General features: G+C 40.1%; 2 protein-coding genes across 12 annotated transcripts in view; one reads left to right on the forward strand and one right to left on the reverse strand.

The window, feature by feature from the left end:
• Positions 1-18,691, forward strand: part of aig1 (androgen induced 1) — a 260,128-nt gene that overhangs the window by 23,238 nt on the left and 218,199 nt on the right. The window lies entirely within an intron of this gene.
• Positions 1-18,691, reverse strand: part of hivep2a (HIVEP zinc finger 2a) — a 116,318-nt gene that overhangs the window by 5,570 nt on the left and 92,057 nt on the right. For 9 of the 10 annotated variants that reach the window (XM_087297356.1, XM_087297360.1, XM_087297355.1 and 6 more), the window contains 2 exons: positions 15,333-15,485; positions 48-5,181 (listed from right to left, as the gene is read on the reverse strand). In XM_087297356.1, coding sequence (XP_087153482.1) covers positions 48-4,910 — 4,863 coding nt within the window. In that variant the 5' untranslated portion in view covers positions 4,911-5,181; positions 15,333-15,485. 10 annotated transcript variants of the gene reach the window in all.

Consider the following 18,691-nt stretch of genomic DNA (forward strand, 5'->3'; position numbering starts at 1 on the left):
TTCTTAATTTAAACTGCTGAATATTCTTAAGAAAAAGTTTGGATTACCTGCTCAAACTTCTGTTTCCAGCGCAGAGATGAAACCAATTTTCCAGTGCCAGGTTGATGCATAGCAGCCATTGTGTACATCTCTGTATTCTTCCTCTGTTTGGATCGAAGAAGTGCCAGGGTGGCCTTGGTGCTGAGGTTCAGTGGGTTGGGGTTGTAGGAGCTGATGCACCAAGAACCATACACAGAGGATAAGGGAGTTGTATGGGCATAATTTGGTTTGGTATAATTTAAGAAGCACCAGCTGACACTGGTCGGTGTGCGAAGACTTGGGAACTGAAAAAACTGATGGACATCTGCTAAGTCAGTCAGCATTAATGTGCTACCAACGACTCCACCGCCTTGATTGGCAGCTAGCTGCACTAGCATGTTTACTGGAAACTTGTTACCCATGCTCTGTTTGGATTCTTCTTGAGTATCACTTGAGGACATCACTGATTGTGGGCTTGAGCTTGCCTCTGGTGTGGATTCATCAACATCAAGCTCCTCTGGGGAATCTGCTCTGCTGGTTACATTTGTAATAATTTGCAAGGGTGGAATGAAGTTGTCTTTTGGTGGCACATCAGGCAAACGAGGTGCAGACGGGTACCCAAGGTATTTGGATGACAAAAAGTCAGATGGTGGAGACGAGGACATCCTCTCTTGCTCATCTATTGAGTCATCTCTGTTTGAAAATTCAGCTTTAGTGGACTCATTGTCTTTTGGTGCACTGGAATTGCTCAGCTCAACTGCACTAAGCTCCTTCACAATCTGGCCATACATCTTCTCTTCCTTGACCCGTTTCTGTTGTTTGGTTTCAATAAAAAGCTCAAGACTGCTTGCTGGCGACAACATTCTCTTACTCCCCCCAATATTAGAGGAAGCATCTGTAGTAGAGATAGTCCCTGACGTCAAAGACAAAGGAATTCCTGTATTAAGGCTCCCAGGTAAATATTCAGGAACTTTCCATGTTGGAAAATTTATAGACCCTCCTGAATGTCCTAATATTTTTGATAAATTGATGCCTACTTGTTGCTTTGATGCAGTGCCTGTTATTGATGCAGTTGACACATTATCTGTGCATATGACTCTGATAGAAGTTGTGCTCTGAGCATGAGTGACAAGGATTTGTGAAACGCTTGTATACATAACACTACCGTAAGATGGCACATTTGTCTGGATCCTGACTGGGACCAGCATTCCAGGGAGTGATTGTGGTGAACCTACGTTTTGAGTTGCAAAAGTAGGCTGAACTTGTTGTAGGAAGCTTGTAGTCAGTACTTTAGACGACAATACCCCAAGCTGCTGTGGGGAGGCCCTTGAAGGATATGGATAGTTGTGACTTGCCCCATCAGTTTTTGAGTCTGTTTGCACTTGAATTTGATGAGAAGGTTGGTATGGTTTCTGTAGCAAAGGCTGTAGATTTGGCTGTTTGATATGTAGCTTTTGTAAATTATGTGACTGGAATGCCAGGTTATGCTTGTTTCTTTGTGTTGATTCAGGATGCCAGAGCATTGGTTGAAATGGCAAGAAAGGTGAGGATGCCATGCTGCTCTGAAGTGAAGAATGCTGAAATAAATCTTGGGTCATGTGCTCATGCACTGAATGTTCACTATCTGAAGAAAGCTGTGCAGGCAAGCGAGGGGTGTTCTGGAAATGATCCTCAGATTGACTGTCCTCACTGATGCTTTGTTGCAGCAAGAGATGTGATCCGAGAACTGACTGTGCACCTCTTCTGGGTCTAGGCAAGTCATTAGCTACACAATAGGATGTACCAGTTAAACCAGCTTGAGAAACATGGTCAGAATGCTCTTGTTTGATGGACAACTCTGAAATTGGCTCTTGAACTACTACTTCAGGATAAACACTGAGAGATGCCTGTCTAACAAGGTAACCTCGTCTACGCTCCTTCATAGCTGAAGCACTCGCATATACTTCTCCTTGTCTCGACCCAGTTGAAAGACTTCCATAGTCAAATGACTTACTACGTATTTCTGGTACTTCAGTGGGCAAAGCACTGGGTGCCTGCTCTGATGAAGAACGTCGCATTTCTCTTTGATGATGGCCTGGTATTGACAGAGAATGGCCACTTCCTGGAACAGTTAAAAACTCAGACTGCTTAGCAAATTCATCTTGTTTAGTTGGGGATACAGATTTGATGCTTTCCTCTCTGTCAAATGACATAGAAAAGCTTGAACTATGAGATAAGTTACTTTCTTGACTAGGGCTTCTTGACAGACTAGTACAAGTGGACTCAAAGCTGGACTCTCCAGAAGAGTGCTCCATATCTGCAAGACGCAAACGTTTCTTCTTTGGAGGTAGCTTTTCTGCAGGGAGCTGGGACAATGTTTCACTTCGTTGTGGCCACTGAAATTCTTCAACATGTTTCTCTGGTTCTTTTGCTGGGACCTCAGGTTCTTTTTCCGGTTTGTCAGGCTCTTCTGTAACTCTTATCTCAGGCACTTGAATGTTTGGTTGACGTACAAGTTTGTGGGGCATATGATAAAGCGTGTTAGAAGAGAAAGATCCATGTTCATTGTCACCCTGCTGCTGATGTTCCATGCTTTCTGATCTATGATGAGAATCGGGGCTTTGAACATCATCAATATTTTCTGTGTCTGATTGTTCAGAAAGATGTCCAGCATGCTTATCCGGCTGATAAAATGGGTGTTCTATTGATTCAGTCTTCTCAAATGAGTTTGGCCTGCTCAGCGAATTAGTATGTTGAATGACAGAAATTACATTTCCACCAGTCTTTGTGTCCGAATCTTGAACATGGACCACATCCTCTGGTGTCATACATGAACCTCTATCAAAACTGTCTGAAGGGCTATGTGCTCTAAACATGGATCCCTTATTAGCTGGAACAGCCTTAGAAGAATCTTGACTTCCTTGCCTTAAGTCATATTCCTCTGCCATTTCAGTAGAGCCACTACGGCTGCCATCATCTTGTCCAAGGCAGTCTTCCTCTTCACCAACACTCTTTTTCATGCGACGTTTTCTTGTGGTAAACTCTGTCATTCCCACTTTTGTACCATATGAAGTGTAAGCTGTGCGTACTTCTGGACAAGCCATCTCTGACCCAGAACCTTTCAATTCTGGCATCAAATGCCCCCTTAAACTTGAATTTGGACCCGTGATCTTCCCATAGCTTTCTGACTCTCCATGCCCTTCCTGGACAGAGTGTTCAAAGGCGCTCTGTCTCCTCAATCTTTTTAGACCTGCAGCTCCGGTGTAAAAGACATCATCTTGGGTCATCATCTCATCAAATGAGTGACTCCCTCTTAGATTTGGTGGTACATTGAGGTTGGTTGGGGAAGGTGTTGGCATTGAATTACTTCGTATAAGTGGCCCTGAATCAGAAGGTGCTTCTAGAAGACCTGTGCTGGTTTGGCAAGAGCCAGCATGATAATGCTTTGGGTCACATCCAGGGATTAAATGAGATTCTGCACAATCACTTTGATAAAATACATGACCCTCTGATATCTTTCCCATTGCCAACTCCTGCATGGCACTAGACTTGTTGATATTAGTGTCTTGACTAGCAATTGCCACCATCCCAACTGTGACTGATTGTCTAGATCTTGAGTTAGTTCTATGGTACCAAGTTCTTCCAAACATGATCTCTTCATATGTCTTTACATTGGTGTTAGGTGGACTTATCTGCTGTTCAGCACTCTCGGAGCGAGAAAAATAACCAGAATCAGTGCTACCTTTACTGTGGGGGCTCAAGAGATTTTGAGACTGCTCTGAATCCAGGTCTTTCTTCTCAGTGAGTCTTAAGGCAAGTCTCTGTTTAACCGTATGAGACTCATCTCCTCTGCCCATCTGTCCACCAATAACTGAACCTTTAATGTCTGTAAACTGGGGGCACTCAGTAGCAGGTGATGGCACCCCTTGTTTTGGAACAATTAAGATAGGCACTTTCATAGATGCCACTGACAATTCCTCTGCTGGATCTGCATATGCTGGTCCCCTTTCCATCGGGCTCTTGTCTGACTCGAATGATATCTGAGGGCTACATTTTTCAGGAAACATTGCACCTTCTGCTGTTTCTTCATCAGTGTCAGTGCTTTGCTCCCCATCAGAGTGTGCCTCTGCTTCCCCAACTGAAGATGCTTGATCAGTGTCTGTTCGGGTTGCTAGATCAGAGAATGGAACAAGTCCTGCTTTTATGGCATGAGCATGCGATTTTCGATGTTTATACAAATTGCTCTTTGTTTTGAACGAGAAACCACATGGAACACAGGGATAAGGACGCTCCCCTGTGTGGGACCGAATGTGTTTTTTCAGCACGCTGGGTTTAGCACATGCTCTACCACAATAGTGACATATGTACTTTCCTGGCTTCTTGGGTTTTTGTTCCTTCTTATGACTTTCATCTGGCTGCTCGGGTCCAGATTGGGAAAATTGGCCAAAACCAGCAGGAGACTTATGACGAGGAAATACTCCATGAGAGCGGGAGTGTACCGGATACATATCATCTGGTGGCAGAGATTGCAGTTGACCAGAGAAAGACCAGGCATGGGCCTCTAACCCTGGTTGTGGCTTTGTACCACCAAGGAAAGGCTCCTGTGGGTAAGAATGTGGCAGCTGGTAGGGGTAAGGCCGAGGAAAGATCTGTTGAAACTGACCTTCTTGTGATGAATGTGTCACTGCAGATGACATCAGGTTTCCAGAACTGTACTTTTGAGTTGAACTAGTAAGGTTTGTACCACCTGTTAGACTTTGCTCACGATGTGAGTGTCTTTTAATATCTGGGTCTGCAAAGGTATTTCTTTTTGTTCCAGCAGATGGCTCAGAGACCCATTTTCTTTGTAAGGGGTTCTTTTCCCGTTGCTCCTTGGTGCATTTTTGGCCAACAATAGGTTCATGTGGCTCCATTTTTCTTAGTACTCCAGTAGGGTTTCTTAAGATGGCTGTTTGTCAAATTTCATTCATGAAAGCTGTCATGCCAGATAAGGTATTAAGTTACTCCTAAATAAAAGGTCCTTCCACCTCCATAGTTCAAGTGTTGCTCCACTTTAAAATACAAATTATGTTCCCTTGTGACAATCAAGGCAGTATCTTTCCATCACTCATTTCAGCAGTCCATTCACTTATTGTTTTATCCAAGCTTGTTCTTCTGATTAATGTCCTCTTTAAGTTTCACAATCTACAAGAGAGAAAAAGAAAACAAAATTATAAGTTATGAAAAAGTTTAAACAATGCAAGAAATCTGCTAAAATAAAGAAAATACTACATAACACTACTACCCTAAGATTTTCAAGCTGATGTAAAAAAGCTGGGGGAAAATACTCAGCTGTCTAAACAAAGCATGCCAGTTGATCATGTGATCTGTTGCTCATCATACTTCAATTACAGCTTGCTTTCTCATACTCTTTCAGTTTGATATCTAGGCAGCTGCACAGCTGTGTTCTTCTCGCCTAGTGTGTCAAGAGTTTTCAATGAACTGATGCAGAGGAGCTACCACCTCCTGCTCATGAGTCATCATTAACAACCTTGCCCACTCATTTCCTTAAGAGACACAAACATATAAAAATAGCCTAAGAAATGCAAATGACATTCGACGTAGTGTGTGTGTGGGTGTTTAAAGGGCAAACTCGAAGCATTTTCTTCCTTAAGAGTTTCTTTTTTTGCTTTTAAAATAATAACACTGAACACATAAGGACAAAAGTGATAACATTACCAAAATACAGCCTCAAGGTACAGTATGTACTCAACCCAGCAAACAGAACATGAATGTGTTTGTAGAGCAGAGATGCTGAACACAGTGAAAAGTGTATCTTAATCTCAGACTCATTTTGATTGCAACAGACAGCACTGCCTGAGTATGAGTGAGGAAACTGTGTGACGCTGATGTCTGGGAGGCGATGTAAGCACTAAAAATAGCTGAGCAGAAAAACCACTGGTATTTATAGCACTTGAAACATTAACTTTTCGTTCATTTTGTTTTCATAGTTCTTCCATGCTTGACACAGGAAAGTATGTGTTCACAAGACAAACTATGTCCCTAGTTGTTGTTACACTACAGCAGCAGTTTTGAACATACAGCAGCCTTGAGTTTCCAATAGCAATATGTACAAGAAAATTTCAGCTTAAAATTATGTAAATTTAAAGTCCTTAGAGACGCAACAACACAGGAAGTTTAGAAAAGTTGATTCAAGATACAACTGATACTACTAACAAACAACAATCTGACCTTGTTTGTTAGTGACCACAGAAGTTATATTAGGCTGCTGTCACAAAGACACTGGAAGTTCTGAATTGAGTTCTTTCTGTTGCTTATTGGACTTTATTAACGTATTAAGTAATAACATCAAACATCTAATTTTCTCATTGATGCAAGTTAATCAGTAATGGAAGTAACATGTTAGAAATGTAATGCATTAGAGTAGCGAATTACTTATTGCTAAAACATAGTGTAAGGTATTACTAATCAATTTTCACTAATATTTTAGGCAAGGCAAGTTTATTTATATAGCACATTTCATACACAATGGTAATACTGAGAAAAAACACATAAAAGAAACATAAAATACAACAAGTATAAAAAACCTACAATAAAAATTATTAAAATGGAAAAATAAAAAATGGGTTATTCTATACATGTTCTGTAATGCTTGTTACAATACACTTTTCACCAAATATATAATTATTCAAAGTAAGAAATTATTGCAAACCTGTGAAATATCAGAGACGCAATATTATGTTTTCAAAACATAGTCATCTGATAATGTTGTGACTGGGTATGGAATCATCGAAGTTATCATCTTCACATCCAATGGTACTTTGGTAAAAAACATTTTCATGGATTAGCTTGTTTCTCAAATAGTGGTTTGCCAAACCATATCAAGTGTGTCACGGAGTCTTCTTCTGATGTACAACTTTGATTCTAAAATATGTGTGTGTGAAAGCAGCAAATCGCGAGCAGTTTCAGTGGCTGCGTGAGGGAAGCTCACATCCGGTGCAGAAGAGATTGTCTTGCCGCTGTCATAAGCATGAAGTGTGCATGAGTGTAAACTGTGAGTCAGTTTACCAGGTATTAAATCAAACATATGCATTTGAAGTGAGAATTATTAGCGGGGTGATGCGATGGCGCAGTAGGTAGTGCTGTCGCCCCACAGCAAGAAGGTCGATGGTTCGAGCCACGGCTGAGTCAGTTGGCATTACTGTGTGGAGTGTGCATGTTCTCTCCGCATTCGCATGGGTTTCCTTTGGGTGCTCCGGTTTCCCCCACAGTCCAAATACATGCGGTATAAGTGAATTGGGTAAGCTAAAATTGACTGTAGTGTATGTGTGTGAATGAGAATGTATGAGTTTAATGGGTTGCAGCTAGAGGGGCATCCGCTGTGTGAAACATGTGCTGATAAGTTGGTGGTTCATTCCGCTGTGGCGAACCCTGATTAATAAAGGGAATAAACTGAAAAGAAAATGAATGAATGAATGAATTATTAGCCCCCATTTATTTATTTCCCCAAATTCTGTTTACGGAGAGAAGATTATTTCTACACAATTTTAAACAGTTTTAATAACTCATTTATAATAACCAATGTATTTTATCTTTGCCATGATGACAGTAAAAAATATTTGACTAAATATTTTTCAAGACACTACTATACAGCTTAAAGTGACATTTAAAGGCTTAACTAGGTTAATAAGTTTAACTAGGCAGGTTAGGGGAATTAGGCAAGTAATTGTATAATGGTGGTTTGTTCTGTAGACTATCAAAAATATTGCTTAAAGGGGCTAATAAATTTGGCCTTAAAATGTTTTTTAAAAATTAAAAAAATGCATTTATTCTAGCCGAAATAAAACAAATAAGACTTTCTCAGACAGAAAAAATATTATCAGACATACATAAGACATACTCAGACATACATAAATCTGACTTCAACTGTATAAACTCTGTGTAAAATCCTGTGTCTGACATATATCTATCTACATTTTCCCTCCTTATTAACCTGCTCAGAATAAGTCTTTGTTTAATGACAAAAAACACAATAATGCGGGATAATGTCAGTACACAAGTCAGTAAAGCGTCTAGCATCGATTTGTGTTATATTTTAATTAAACATCTCACATACTTTAAGTTTTACTTCTATAGTTATTTTGGATTCATTACACATGTGGGACAGCAGTATTACAGTATAAGGTAAGGGATTACTTTTAAACAACAGTGACAAGTAATATGGAATATCTTACAGATTGGAGGTATCTTCCACAGCACTGGAATTACTCTATTACTCTCATGTGTTTGTATATTCTGTAAGTACTATTCTGCAAATATTTTTTAATCTACCACAGTATTAACAATATCGAAAAATCTATATATTTATATATCAATAGGCAAAACATCTCCATGATACATGTGGTCACACAATTTTCTAAAACATCATTACATGATGGGTTTTTAAGGTCTTGCTGAATGAATTGTATAATATGTGTTTTTAAAGGAGGTTAAAAATACTTCGAATTTTGAAGAGGCAAATGAATGTGCTTACATTCTGAGTCCACATGTGTGGGACACACGCACACTGTGAAGAGGATAAGAGCTGTGCCTCCATTCACAGCAAATCCGTCAGAATTCAGAACAGCATGACTAAGTCATATTACATAAATCAAAGAGGTTATAAAAACCTTATTTGACACAAGTCCCTGTGCTCTTTGCCATGGTTGTCCTGTGAATCTACAGTATGCACTGTTCGAGACGCATAGCTCAAACCATCTTGTTTTGCTAGATGGTTATGAAACTTGTTTATGTCCAAAGATTATTGTGATCCTTGCATGGCTAAGATCAGTACTGCTGCCTGCTGTCCCACTCATCTTCCTGCCCCATTTCACCATACAAAGTGTAGGAGTTTCCTACCCTGGGGGCACAGCAAGGCCTCCATGCTGTATGCACAATACCAGCATAATAAAGAACATAAACACTTGTATGTGGACACTTGCTCATGAATATAAATACACCACCTAATCTAACGCAAGGATTATGCATTTTACAGTTCTGCTGTCAGATTTCAGTGAGAGGATTAACAGCAGTCTTCTCAAAGTCTGTTTGTCAATGAATACTGCATGGTGCAGCAGTCCTAAAAGGATTTAGAAAGGCATTATGTCACATTCTAAGCTATTTGGATATCCTTTTCACTTGGAGGGAGACTCCCTGTCTTTTTTAAGTTCTATCGCATTTAAAGCCATTACGCAGTGGAAGTGCCTAATCTTCCTGAAGTTCACAGCAGGACACTGTGAGATTGCAAACAAATACATATAATGAGCAACTAAATAAAGAATAAAATAGAAGCAGACCTGGAAAAAGAGATCTTTTGCCAAAGTATGTTCTTGAAATATTCTGAGTCATGCTCTTTAACACTGTGATTATCAGCTGCCTAGCTGTTTAACTCCTGCCAAAGTTACAGGGTTATAGCAATAAACAACTTGGGTAATTCAGTCAAGCTTGTCCGTTTACCGCTCCCCAGTTTTTGAAGAGATGGATTTGCAGTTCAAAGCTGCCTATGGTGTGATCTTTGGTTTTAAGTACACTTATCTGCAACTTCAGAAGTGTAAATGACTTGTCTGTGTGTGTGTGTATATAAATGCATGTGACTGAAGTTAGCATACTTAAGCTAATGGACTTTTTGGAGTCAGACAGTGATACGAGATCATGTAGTTCACTGAGGTGCACCTGGAAACACCAGGCAGTATGTTCCAGAGATTGGGTTCCATCTTTTGTCTGCTCCCCTATGACATCACTGTCATGATGCTTGGGAGGTGCACGAGCCAGATCTCATTTCCCTTGAGACCAAGTGGCACTTTTTTGTCCCTTGTAGGACAGACACTAAATAATATAACAGGCTGCTAATTGTTTCAGTGGTTCTAGAGGTTATAGTGACAAATCCCTAAGCTAAAGCAATCATGATCGATCCCTCAAACTTTATTTTAGAGCTTATTTGTTCCTTTCTTGTTGTTGTGCTTTTCAATTTTGCTTGCACCTTGCTTGCATGTCTCAAGAGGAAGTTTACTGCCATACGGGAATTTAAAGTGTGCACAAATACCACTATTCTTGCTGAGGAGAGGTTGCTGAGTTGATTTTCCATGGACCTTGTTCCAGCTATCCCAACTCATTAGTGATGGAGACGAACTTTTACTACTCCAACTGGCTTTATCCTCTGGCACAGAACAGATGAAATAGATTCTGTAAATAGATTAAAGTTAGGATACCACAATAAAGCCTTCTGTTTTAAGGGAACTGGCACATGTCTATCCAAAGCAATTATTTAAGCAACCTTGACTGAATGTGGGAAGGATCTCAATAGCTGTTCTTTTATTTAGCTTCCTATAACTGAAAAAGCCGTACAAATAAAGGAGACGATCCTGAATTATGGCCCACAAATGCTATCCTCACATTACCTTTCCCTTCACTCCACTCGCTCAGGACTTTTTTTCTTTGCAGTTTATCTCAACTCCCCACAAGATTCACCTTTTGCTCATCCAGCAACTTTTACGGTGTGATTTTGCTCTGTGTTAGCAGGACTGGAGGATGTATCACCCAAAATGTGTGTGAGTCAGCCCCCTTGAGTGTCATACCGACTCCTCATTAGGACTCCAAAGTTGAATCTTGGGCAGGCGACTCATCCAGCTCCACATGCAGCCGGGTGAGAGGCCAGCACAGAGACACAGGCCTGCTAAAATCATGTCCAGATGGTCAGTGTAGGGGAGTTCTACATAACAGCAATATCGCAATCACATTCCAAGGGCACAGGACTCCCATAACTTGCTACTCGACAAGAGTTACCTTGGAACGCCTTCTGGAAAGAGGAAATAGGATCGATAGGAGATCATGAAAAGACAGCCGTACTTGTTGTTCAGACAGATAAACCAGTCTTTCAAGCTATACGGCGGAGAGGAAAAAGCCATTAAAGCAAAGGGGAAGTATTTTTAACACTGTACAGGAGAGCCTGAGCATTTATGTGTGCACTGAAGAGAGAAAGCATGCGTGGGAAGTATCTACAGCCATCTCGAGACGGGGTGAGGAGAGTGGGTGACTGTTCCTGTGTGGGTGGAGAAGGCATGAATACCATGCAGGGTTATAGTGTTGATGAATTGCGTTATGAAAGGGGCTTCAGTTACACAACCCAGCCCATCCAATTCTCTGCCTGTGTGGGCCGAGAGGGATGGCAGCGCTGCCGCAATCCGTGCGCAGCCGGAAACGAGATGCATACAACCCTTCAAGAAATTTGGTCGAATGCGTAATTATCTAGCAGCTGTGATGCCAGCGACTCACTGAGAGCGAGAGAGTGAATGTACCGGAAAAATCAAACATCAACACACTGACATTCATAGAAATGATGGGCAATTCTTTCATAAGGACAATATCATGGCATAAAGAAGAGGGAGAAAAACGCTCGCTTGCTCTGATTAGTTTTGCGATACGGCAGCGGAAAGGACACATTATCCATTAGCTTGTCATTATAATCATATCAGTGGTGATTATTTAAATAACATCATCTGTCCAGGCGGCTGCTCTCTCAACAAATTGCTACGCACTAAAATTTGACTGGGCCTTGACATCAGCCATTAAATAAGACATTAGCACTGCCTCGGTTTAGGAAATGTTGAGATTTATCTCGATGAACAGTAACCGCAGATAAGAAAGTGGCCAGTTATAATGTCCGGCGTTTATGTCTTAATATTGAAGAAGCTACCGATATCCATCTGCTACAATCCAACAACTATTCGGAGGGGACTGATCGGAAGCCCTAAGTAACCTATCACAGTCAAACAGGTTCTCTCTTAATTCTTTCTCTTTGTCACGGAAGAGGTCTACACTGGGTCACGGGTATAAGGTCAAAAGGCAGTGCTTGCTGACAGAAAATACAACAGCTATTGAGGAGAGAATAAATCCTTTTCAGCATGATGTCATGTTTAATTTAACTGTCACTCCCCCAAGCACAAGATACTATTACCAATCAAATAACTGACCAAACCGGCCACTAGAGAAAAGCTAGGCCTGGACGGAAAAATGTACCCTGGTCTGGGATAGAGGTCTGGCCAGGGGCTCTGGCACACAAGCCATCCAACATGGGACAGAGCAGCGTAATTACAGGATGGCTTGATAATTGAAAACGGCACAGATGAAAACATTCTCTGTGAATAACCCATTCTCAAAACAAGAGCTGCATATTTGTGGACTGGTGCAATGCAGGAAAACGTCATGGAAGTAAATGGGGAAAAGATCAGCACCATGTATTGGTCATTAGATGGATTTATGACACATTCCTGGAGGTGGTGTTTAAAAACATGCCCGCCTTGTGGACTGTGGGAGTGAACGTGTGATTTGACACTAAATCTTCCTGTAGGTGCCTTTGCTTAGAATGCTTAGCAAACCGCCAACAATCCTAAGGGTTTTTCAGGCTCGACAGCTGTATCTGTTTTAATGTACATGTTTCCATTTAGCCTTAGCTTATACGCAGAGCACTGCCCAATGGAAAGAAAGACAAGGATAAAAAAAGTGAAAAACAGGGCTTCATGTTGGTCTTAATTGTCTATGGAAAGGCTGTCATATTTTCCACCGGGTAAGCTTGAAACCATTACAAGGCTAGCCTTCATTAAATTTTCCACAACATTTTGCAGAAATGTCAGGAAGCAGCTGTGGAGGCACTGATTAATTGTCTTCTTACTGGTTCCCCACTTACAACATTATGCCTTATTGAAATTATATCTTGTTTTTTGCACTTCCTCTCACCTACTTTAGAACCCTGTTAAGTCGTGTCACATAAAACCTGTGACCATTTAAATATCACAGAGCCCAAGGAGAAATTACAGCTCTAAAAGCAGATCTTGGCTTAGTTTTACCTTAAAAGGCTGTTGGACACACCTCGGATAATGAAGACTAATGTCAATCCTTCAATCGCAAGAAGGTTTCCACATCGCATACTGGGTGCAAGTACATCAATAAAGGTGGCGTTGAACAGCACTAGCCAAAGCAAGTGGAGCAGTATACCTCATAAGTATTTCCACTGCCAAAGTTCTATAAAGAGAACTAGGTGCAAAACAAGGAGAGCATGTGGTGGCTGTGATCCCGAGTGGAAGAGTTGAAACATCTGCCACAAGTGTGCCCTGGTCTCCTGGAGAAGAACAAATAAATGACTCCATAGTCACTGTCCAAGATTAGAAGATTAAAGCACTGGTGGCCAAATATGGATGAGTGGGATGTTTGACCACCACTAGCCTGAGAACCATTGAAAATAAACCCTGTCACTGTTCTCGGTGCAAGCTCTAAAGCACCGGCATTTGTGGTGTCTGCAAACACATGACAGAAATGTAAAAAGAAAAATAATAATTTAAAGATTCATTCAAGACCTTTCGTTCTTTTGAAGTGGAAACGAGACTACAATACAGTACAGTGCATAAGCTTTGCCATTATCTTTTGCCACAATTAGCAGTGTGTATGCGCGAACACTAGTTGCCCAAAGTCAACTCAGAGATGATAGATTTCACAGAAAATGGCTCAGTGTATATATAACCCCACCGGTACTACAGCACCCAACCCACTCCGAGCAGGGATCGAACCGGTGACCTTCCACATGGGAGATGGTTGCTCTAACAAGAAGGCTAAAGACCATGGTCTCTAGCGTCTGTCTCTAGAGCCCCTTTTAGAGGTCAGAGGGGTGAGCTTTACCTGCACAGCACTTCACTAGCTGGCCTCCTTTACACTCATCCCTACACTCATCTGGGTCACTGCACCAATGTAACCTCGCTGGTCCTACAGCACCAAACCCTCTCTGAGCTGAGATCGAACCAGCGACCTTTCGCATGGGAGTCGGTTGCTGTGACAAGGATGCTAATGAATATAATTATAATGAGATTTTGCGATTATTTAATGTAAATGGAATAATTTCATCTAAATAATACAATTTCTCAAAATTGCAGTAAGCATAATTGCATTAACAAAAGTGTTGCACTCATATTTTAATCAGAGTATACAGGCATGTAAACACCTTAATTGTATTATTTCCATTCTGACCAAAGTGTACATGAGTTTGGAGGTATGGTGTGTCATCTGTGGAATGTGCTTTCAAAAGTCAGGTGCAGGAATGAAAAACTCTTGTGAACTCATTTAGAGACAAACTAGTTCACACCGCTCTATGAATGATATCCATCACATTCTGAAACTTTCCCTCCACTCAGAATCAATGAACTCTGTTAAACAACTTTCTGTGACCTCTCATCAACAAACTGTGCATAGAACGTGACGGAGGTGCGGAAAAACTTAGCTGAAGTTGCATTGACATTATATTTCAAAGGCACTTAAAAAGCAGGGAATAGAACCATACAAAAAGTGTTTTGCATTAGAAGGGTGGTCAGGTTGGCGGCAAAAGCCTAGTGGTTAGTGTGTTGACAATAGCACAAATAGCACTGAGGTGCTCACGGCGACCAGAATATGATTCTCTCTGCTCCCTATACTTTTTCATTTCCACTCTACTGTCTTTTAAAATAAAGGTTAAAAACCCCTAAACAATAAGAACCGCAGAGCAGAACAGCAGAACTAAGTCTAAGCAGAACAGCGGTCGGTAACACCTAGTCTACTCCACCATATGTGCTGTGAAGTGAAGTATGTTAATAATAGTGGTAGGAATAATAATAATAATTCTTAGGGAATAATATGATGGCTAAAAATTGCATGTAAATGAAAATAAGTGTTTTGCTACTGACATGTAAAAGTTATTGCAATTAAGCCCTTATTTTATCACATTATTTAGCCATATTATTTGTGTGCATGTAAACAATTTCATTGATCCCATCATCTCAAAGAAAATCCTACATATTTTAAACAGTGTTGTTTTAAAGAATGTCCAAGAAACGACAGACTTTCTTTGTAACTGTTTAGTCATCGCGTATATGATGCCTATTGTTTTGAAATATGTTTAATATTGTGTTTTAGTACCAAGTGTACACTACTGTCAAAAATGAACTCTAAAAAAATTAAAAACAGGAAATTATAACTAAATAAATCTTATCTTAAAACTTAGTAAATATTGATGAGCTTATATGATTACACTTACAAGCTAATCAAGAGTTTTGTCAGCCATGGTAAATCACATATAATCATCGATGCACTTTTATCTTTCTACTGCATCTGTGATGCATGCAACCTCAGCACGCAGTCCTGCCAGATGCACAGCCCGCAGAACATGTGTCTCCCTAACCTCCCTTTTTCCATATTAAACACCTGGTTTCTTCATGAGCTTCCACATATTCCACATCCTGCTGTCTTTGCCCTTGTGTAGTGTCACATTGTGAACTCACCCAAAAGTTTTCTGTAAGTCGGCGATCGGCTTGTTTCTCAGGGTAAAGTCCTGGTGTTACTTCCTCAATAGGAGTTAAGTTAGGCAGGCGAAGACTTGGCGATGGGGTGACAAGTAAGTTCCCCTGGCCAGGGTGCTGAGATTATGCAGACCACTGTAGAGACAATGAAAGGAAACCAGTTAAATTCATGTGTGATGTTAGACTATACAGTATATGTACTATTAGAGTGGCTGAAAGTTCTTGATATCAAATAAACAACCTGAATCTGAGCAATTGCCAGAACAGTATTTCAAATTACCTTGGAGCAATCCAGCTCTATTAATATGAATACCCTGTGCTTATGAGCAAACCATATTACGAAGAGCATGTCTTTGGAATAATATATGCAAAGTGTATGCAACATGACAGTATAGAGTATTTTGCAGATTATTCTTAGTTTCTTCTAGGACTTCTTCTTTACAAATGAAAAAAATACACATAAGCCATGTTCAAAACATGAAATAAGTATAGTGCTAATCGTAACAGTCAGAGGTTTTCATGTCATAAACAGAATAAATTTAAATGGAAAAAAAATGCCCTCAAGATATAAAAAAAAACAAAGAACCCAGACGACGGCCACAGGGCTCCATTGTTTGTGCCTGGACAAGACTGAAACTTGGCCAGCAGTCTGTGATGTAGAAAGACATTTGCTGTAATATTGCTTTATAAAGATCTCTTGTAATATCAGATCTAAAACATAAATCATTCAAATGGAAAACGACTATTAATTAAATCCATTTCTTAATTATATTGTACTTTAAATATGACATATGGGTGATATTATGTAATTTAGTGTACATACATATACTGTAGATAAAAACAACGCCATACTGTACTCATTAAATTATACAAAATAAGTCCTCATAGTACATTTTATTATGTTTTAAATGAATAAAGACATCTTGTTGAAACGTATCTTAAAAGTAATGGTTTGAAGGATAGTATCAAAGTAGCTACTACACTGCTATCATTAAAATATATAATCAATTTTGTTGTAAATATGCCTGACAATATTATAATATACAAGATGTTCTTGAAAATCCCTTGTCACCTTTGATCCATATAATCAAAAACACGTGTATCTTTTTATTCAACACTGAGAAAATAAGACAAAGGCCACAGCCTTATAGTGTTACAGTAGTTAACCGATTTGCTTGGCCTTTGCAGTATTATTGAGGCCTTCTCTCCAAAAGCCCATCTAGAGAGACATGCTTCACTGTTTTCATGCTCCCTGCCTTGGAGTGAATGTAGCCAAGCTGTGCTCTTCAGCCTCACAATCTAAAATGTGCCCCAGGGCTGGAGATATTACAAACACCATTATGCTGCTCTGCTGTACTAAGACAAGCTCAGCTAACCCAGAAAAACAAGACATTTCTGTGTGGTTGCATCACAATCTGCAGTGGAGCTCACCCAGGGTAAACACTTCCTCTCACCCGCAACAACAGAAAAAAAAAGGGCTCACAAATACCTCACACCAAATAAGACATCAGATTAAAAATGTAATAAAGATTCCATTATAATGTTATAAGGAAAACGAAACATGTTTATTAAAAAGAAACAAATCATCAACTTGCTTGATTAGCTATGGAGTGCAGCATATTTTCTTTGATGAAATGTGTTTCAGGATTTTGGTGCCAGTAAACCCACAACAGGCCCCAGAGTCTATTATTAGCAGTTAATATGTTGGACAGAGACTATTTGAAATGTTCCTCCCATCATTCTAACATAATTCCAATTGTCAACAACTCCTTAACAATCTCTCTAAATTGAACAAATTGTAAGAATGACCATTCAAAAATAGTTTTACTAATCATATGCACATCAACTGAATGAGCACTGTGGTAAAAGGCAAGTAACAAGCTACATTTCCCAAAAGCCTTGTAAATACTAGAGGACACTGGCTCTTATAATACTTTAGGATTATGATACTCTTGGCAAACACAACCTAGATCAAAACCCTTAGGCAAGAAGCTCACCAACAAAAAGTCCTGTTGTGGGTTAATTCACAAGAGGAACTATTCTTATCACTGACATGCGCTATGATGGGGCAATGATGAGAGCTTAATCTTTAAAAAAAAGCATCCAAAATAGAGACCCAACATAAGGCTGTTAGCTTTTTGAACAGGCGATGAATTGGAGATGTACAGGGTATAAATAACTGCCTGTAATTATATGCCTCCACATTTTTCCCCTGCAAATTATCATTTGAAAGTACTTGAGGACATGTGGCACATTTTGTCAAAGCTCTCATAAACTATGCTCTGTGCCACTCCACAGTGTGTGAATTAAAATGTAAAGAGTGACAAGTGAATGCATATTTCAATCGCCTGGGTAATTTCGGCAAAACGATTTCAGTGGGAAAATGCGCCAAATGTCGTGCCATAAATGCATTTCCAACCCCCTTCACAACATCCTCACACCGTTTTCTGCCTCTTTGTCTTACCGTGAATAGGATTTCAGGAAATATATTATTATGAAGCTTTTTCTACCCTCACATTTTTTCAGTTACTTCAGCGGGAGAACACAAACTCCTCATAAAAATTTGATTCTGCAGCCTGGTGAACCAGGAGGAAGTCCTAGTTGTTCAGACGGATCTTATGTAATATCCAAACTCCTAAACCGTTCTCTATTTAAACACACCGATTCTATTTTTAATGTTTGCTGCATACTATGATGTAATGCCTTATTTCTTATTTTCTTTAAATATCTGCAGCATGAGTCATAGAATTTCAGATACTCATTTATACAGGCACTTTAATGGGCACATCCTGTCCAATAACCAAGCAGCTAAGTGTACCTCAGTGCATTTAGTCTTATTTACATTGACCCGAGTCTAATGTTGCACGTGGTTAGCCACCACATCCTTTGAGTAAAACTGGTCATGACAACAAGCCTTCCAGCTTGCCTCACTTCCACAACATTATTCAGGGTGATAAAATATTGATGCAGAATAATACAGGAAAGTTAGCAAGATCATTTGAGGTGGCATTAGGTAGCTAAATGTATCACGGAGGAGGAAGGGCCCTGGGGCCAGCAGAGCTGTCATCGCACTGACTCTCAACTCATTGTACTGGTCCTGCAACCATGGGAACCAATGAGCTCTCTGTCAGGTGCACCTGCCCCAGCCTGACACCTCTATTGCACTCTCTCTCTCTCATTTCCTCTTTTAGTCATTCTCTCTTGCCCATGCATAATTTTGCATTCTCTTCTATGTCTCACAAACCATGATGCCATCATTTCCAAAAACCAAGTCTCTTCTTACTTGAGGAAGTTGGTTTAATGAAGCCTAGCTGGGGACAAATAATAGGCTGAGTAGGAAC

This window comes from Danio rerio, chromosome 20, assembly GCF_052040795.2.
Source record: "Danio rerio strain M-AB ecotype USA chromosome 20, GRCz13ab, whole genome shotgun sequence".
NCBI classification, from domain to species: domain Eukaryota; kingdom Metazoa; phylum Chordata; class Actinopteri; order Cypriniformes; family Danionidae; genus Danio; species Danio rerio.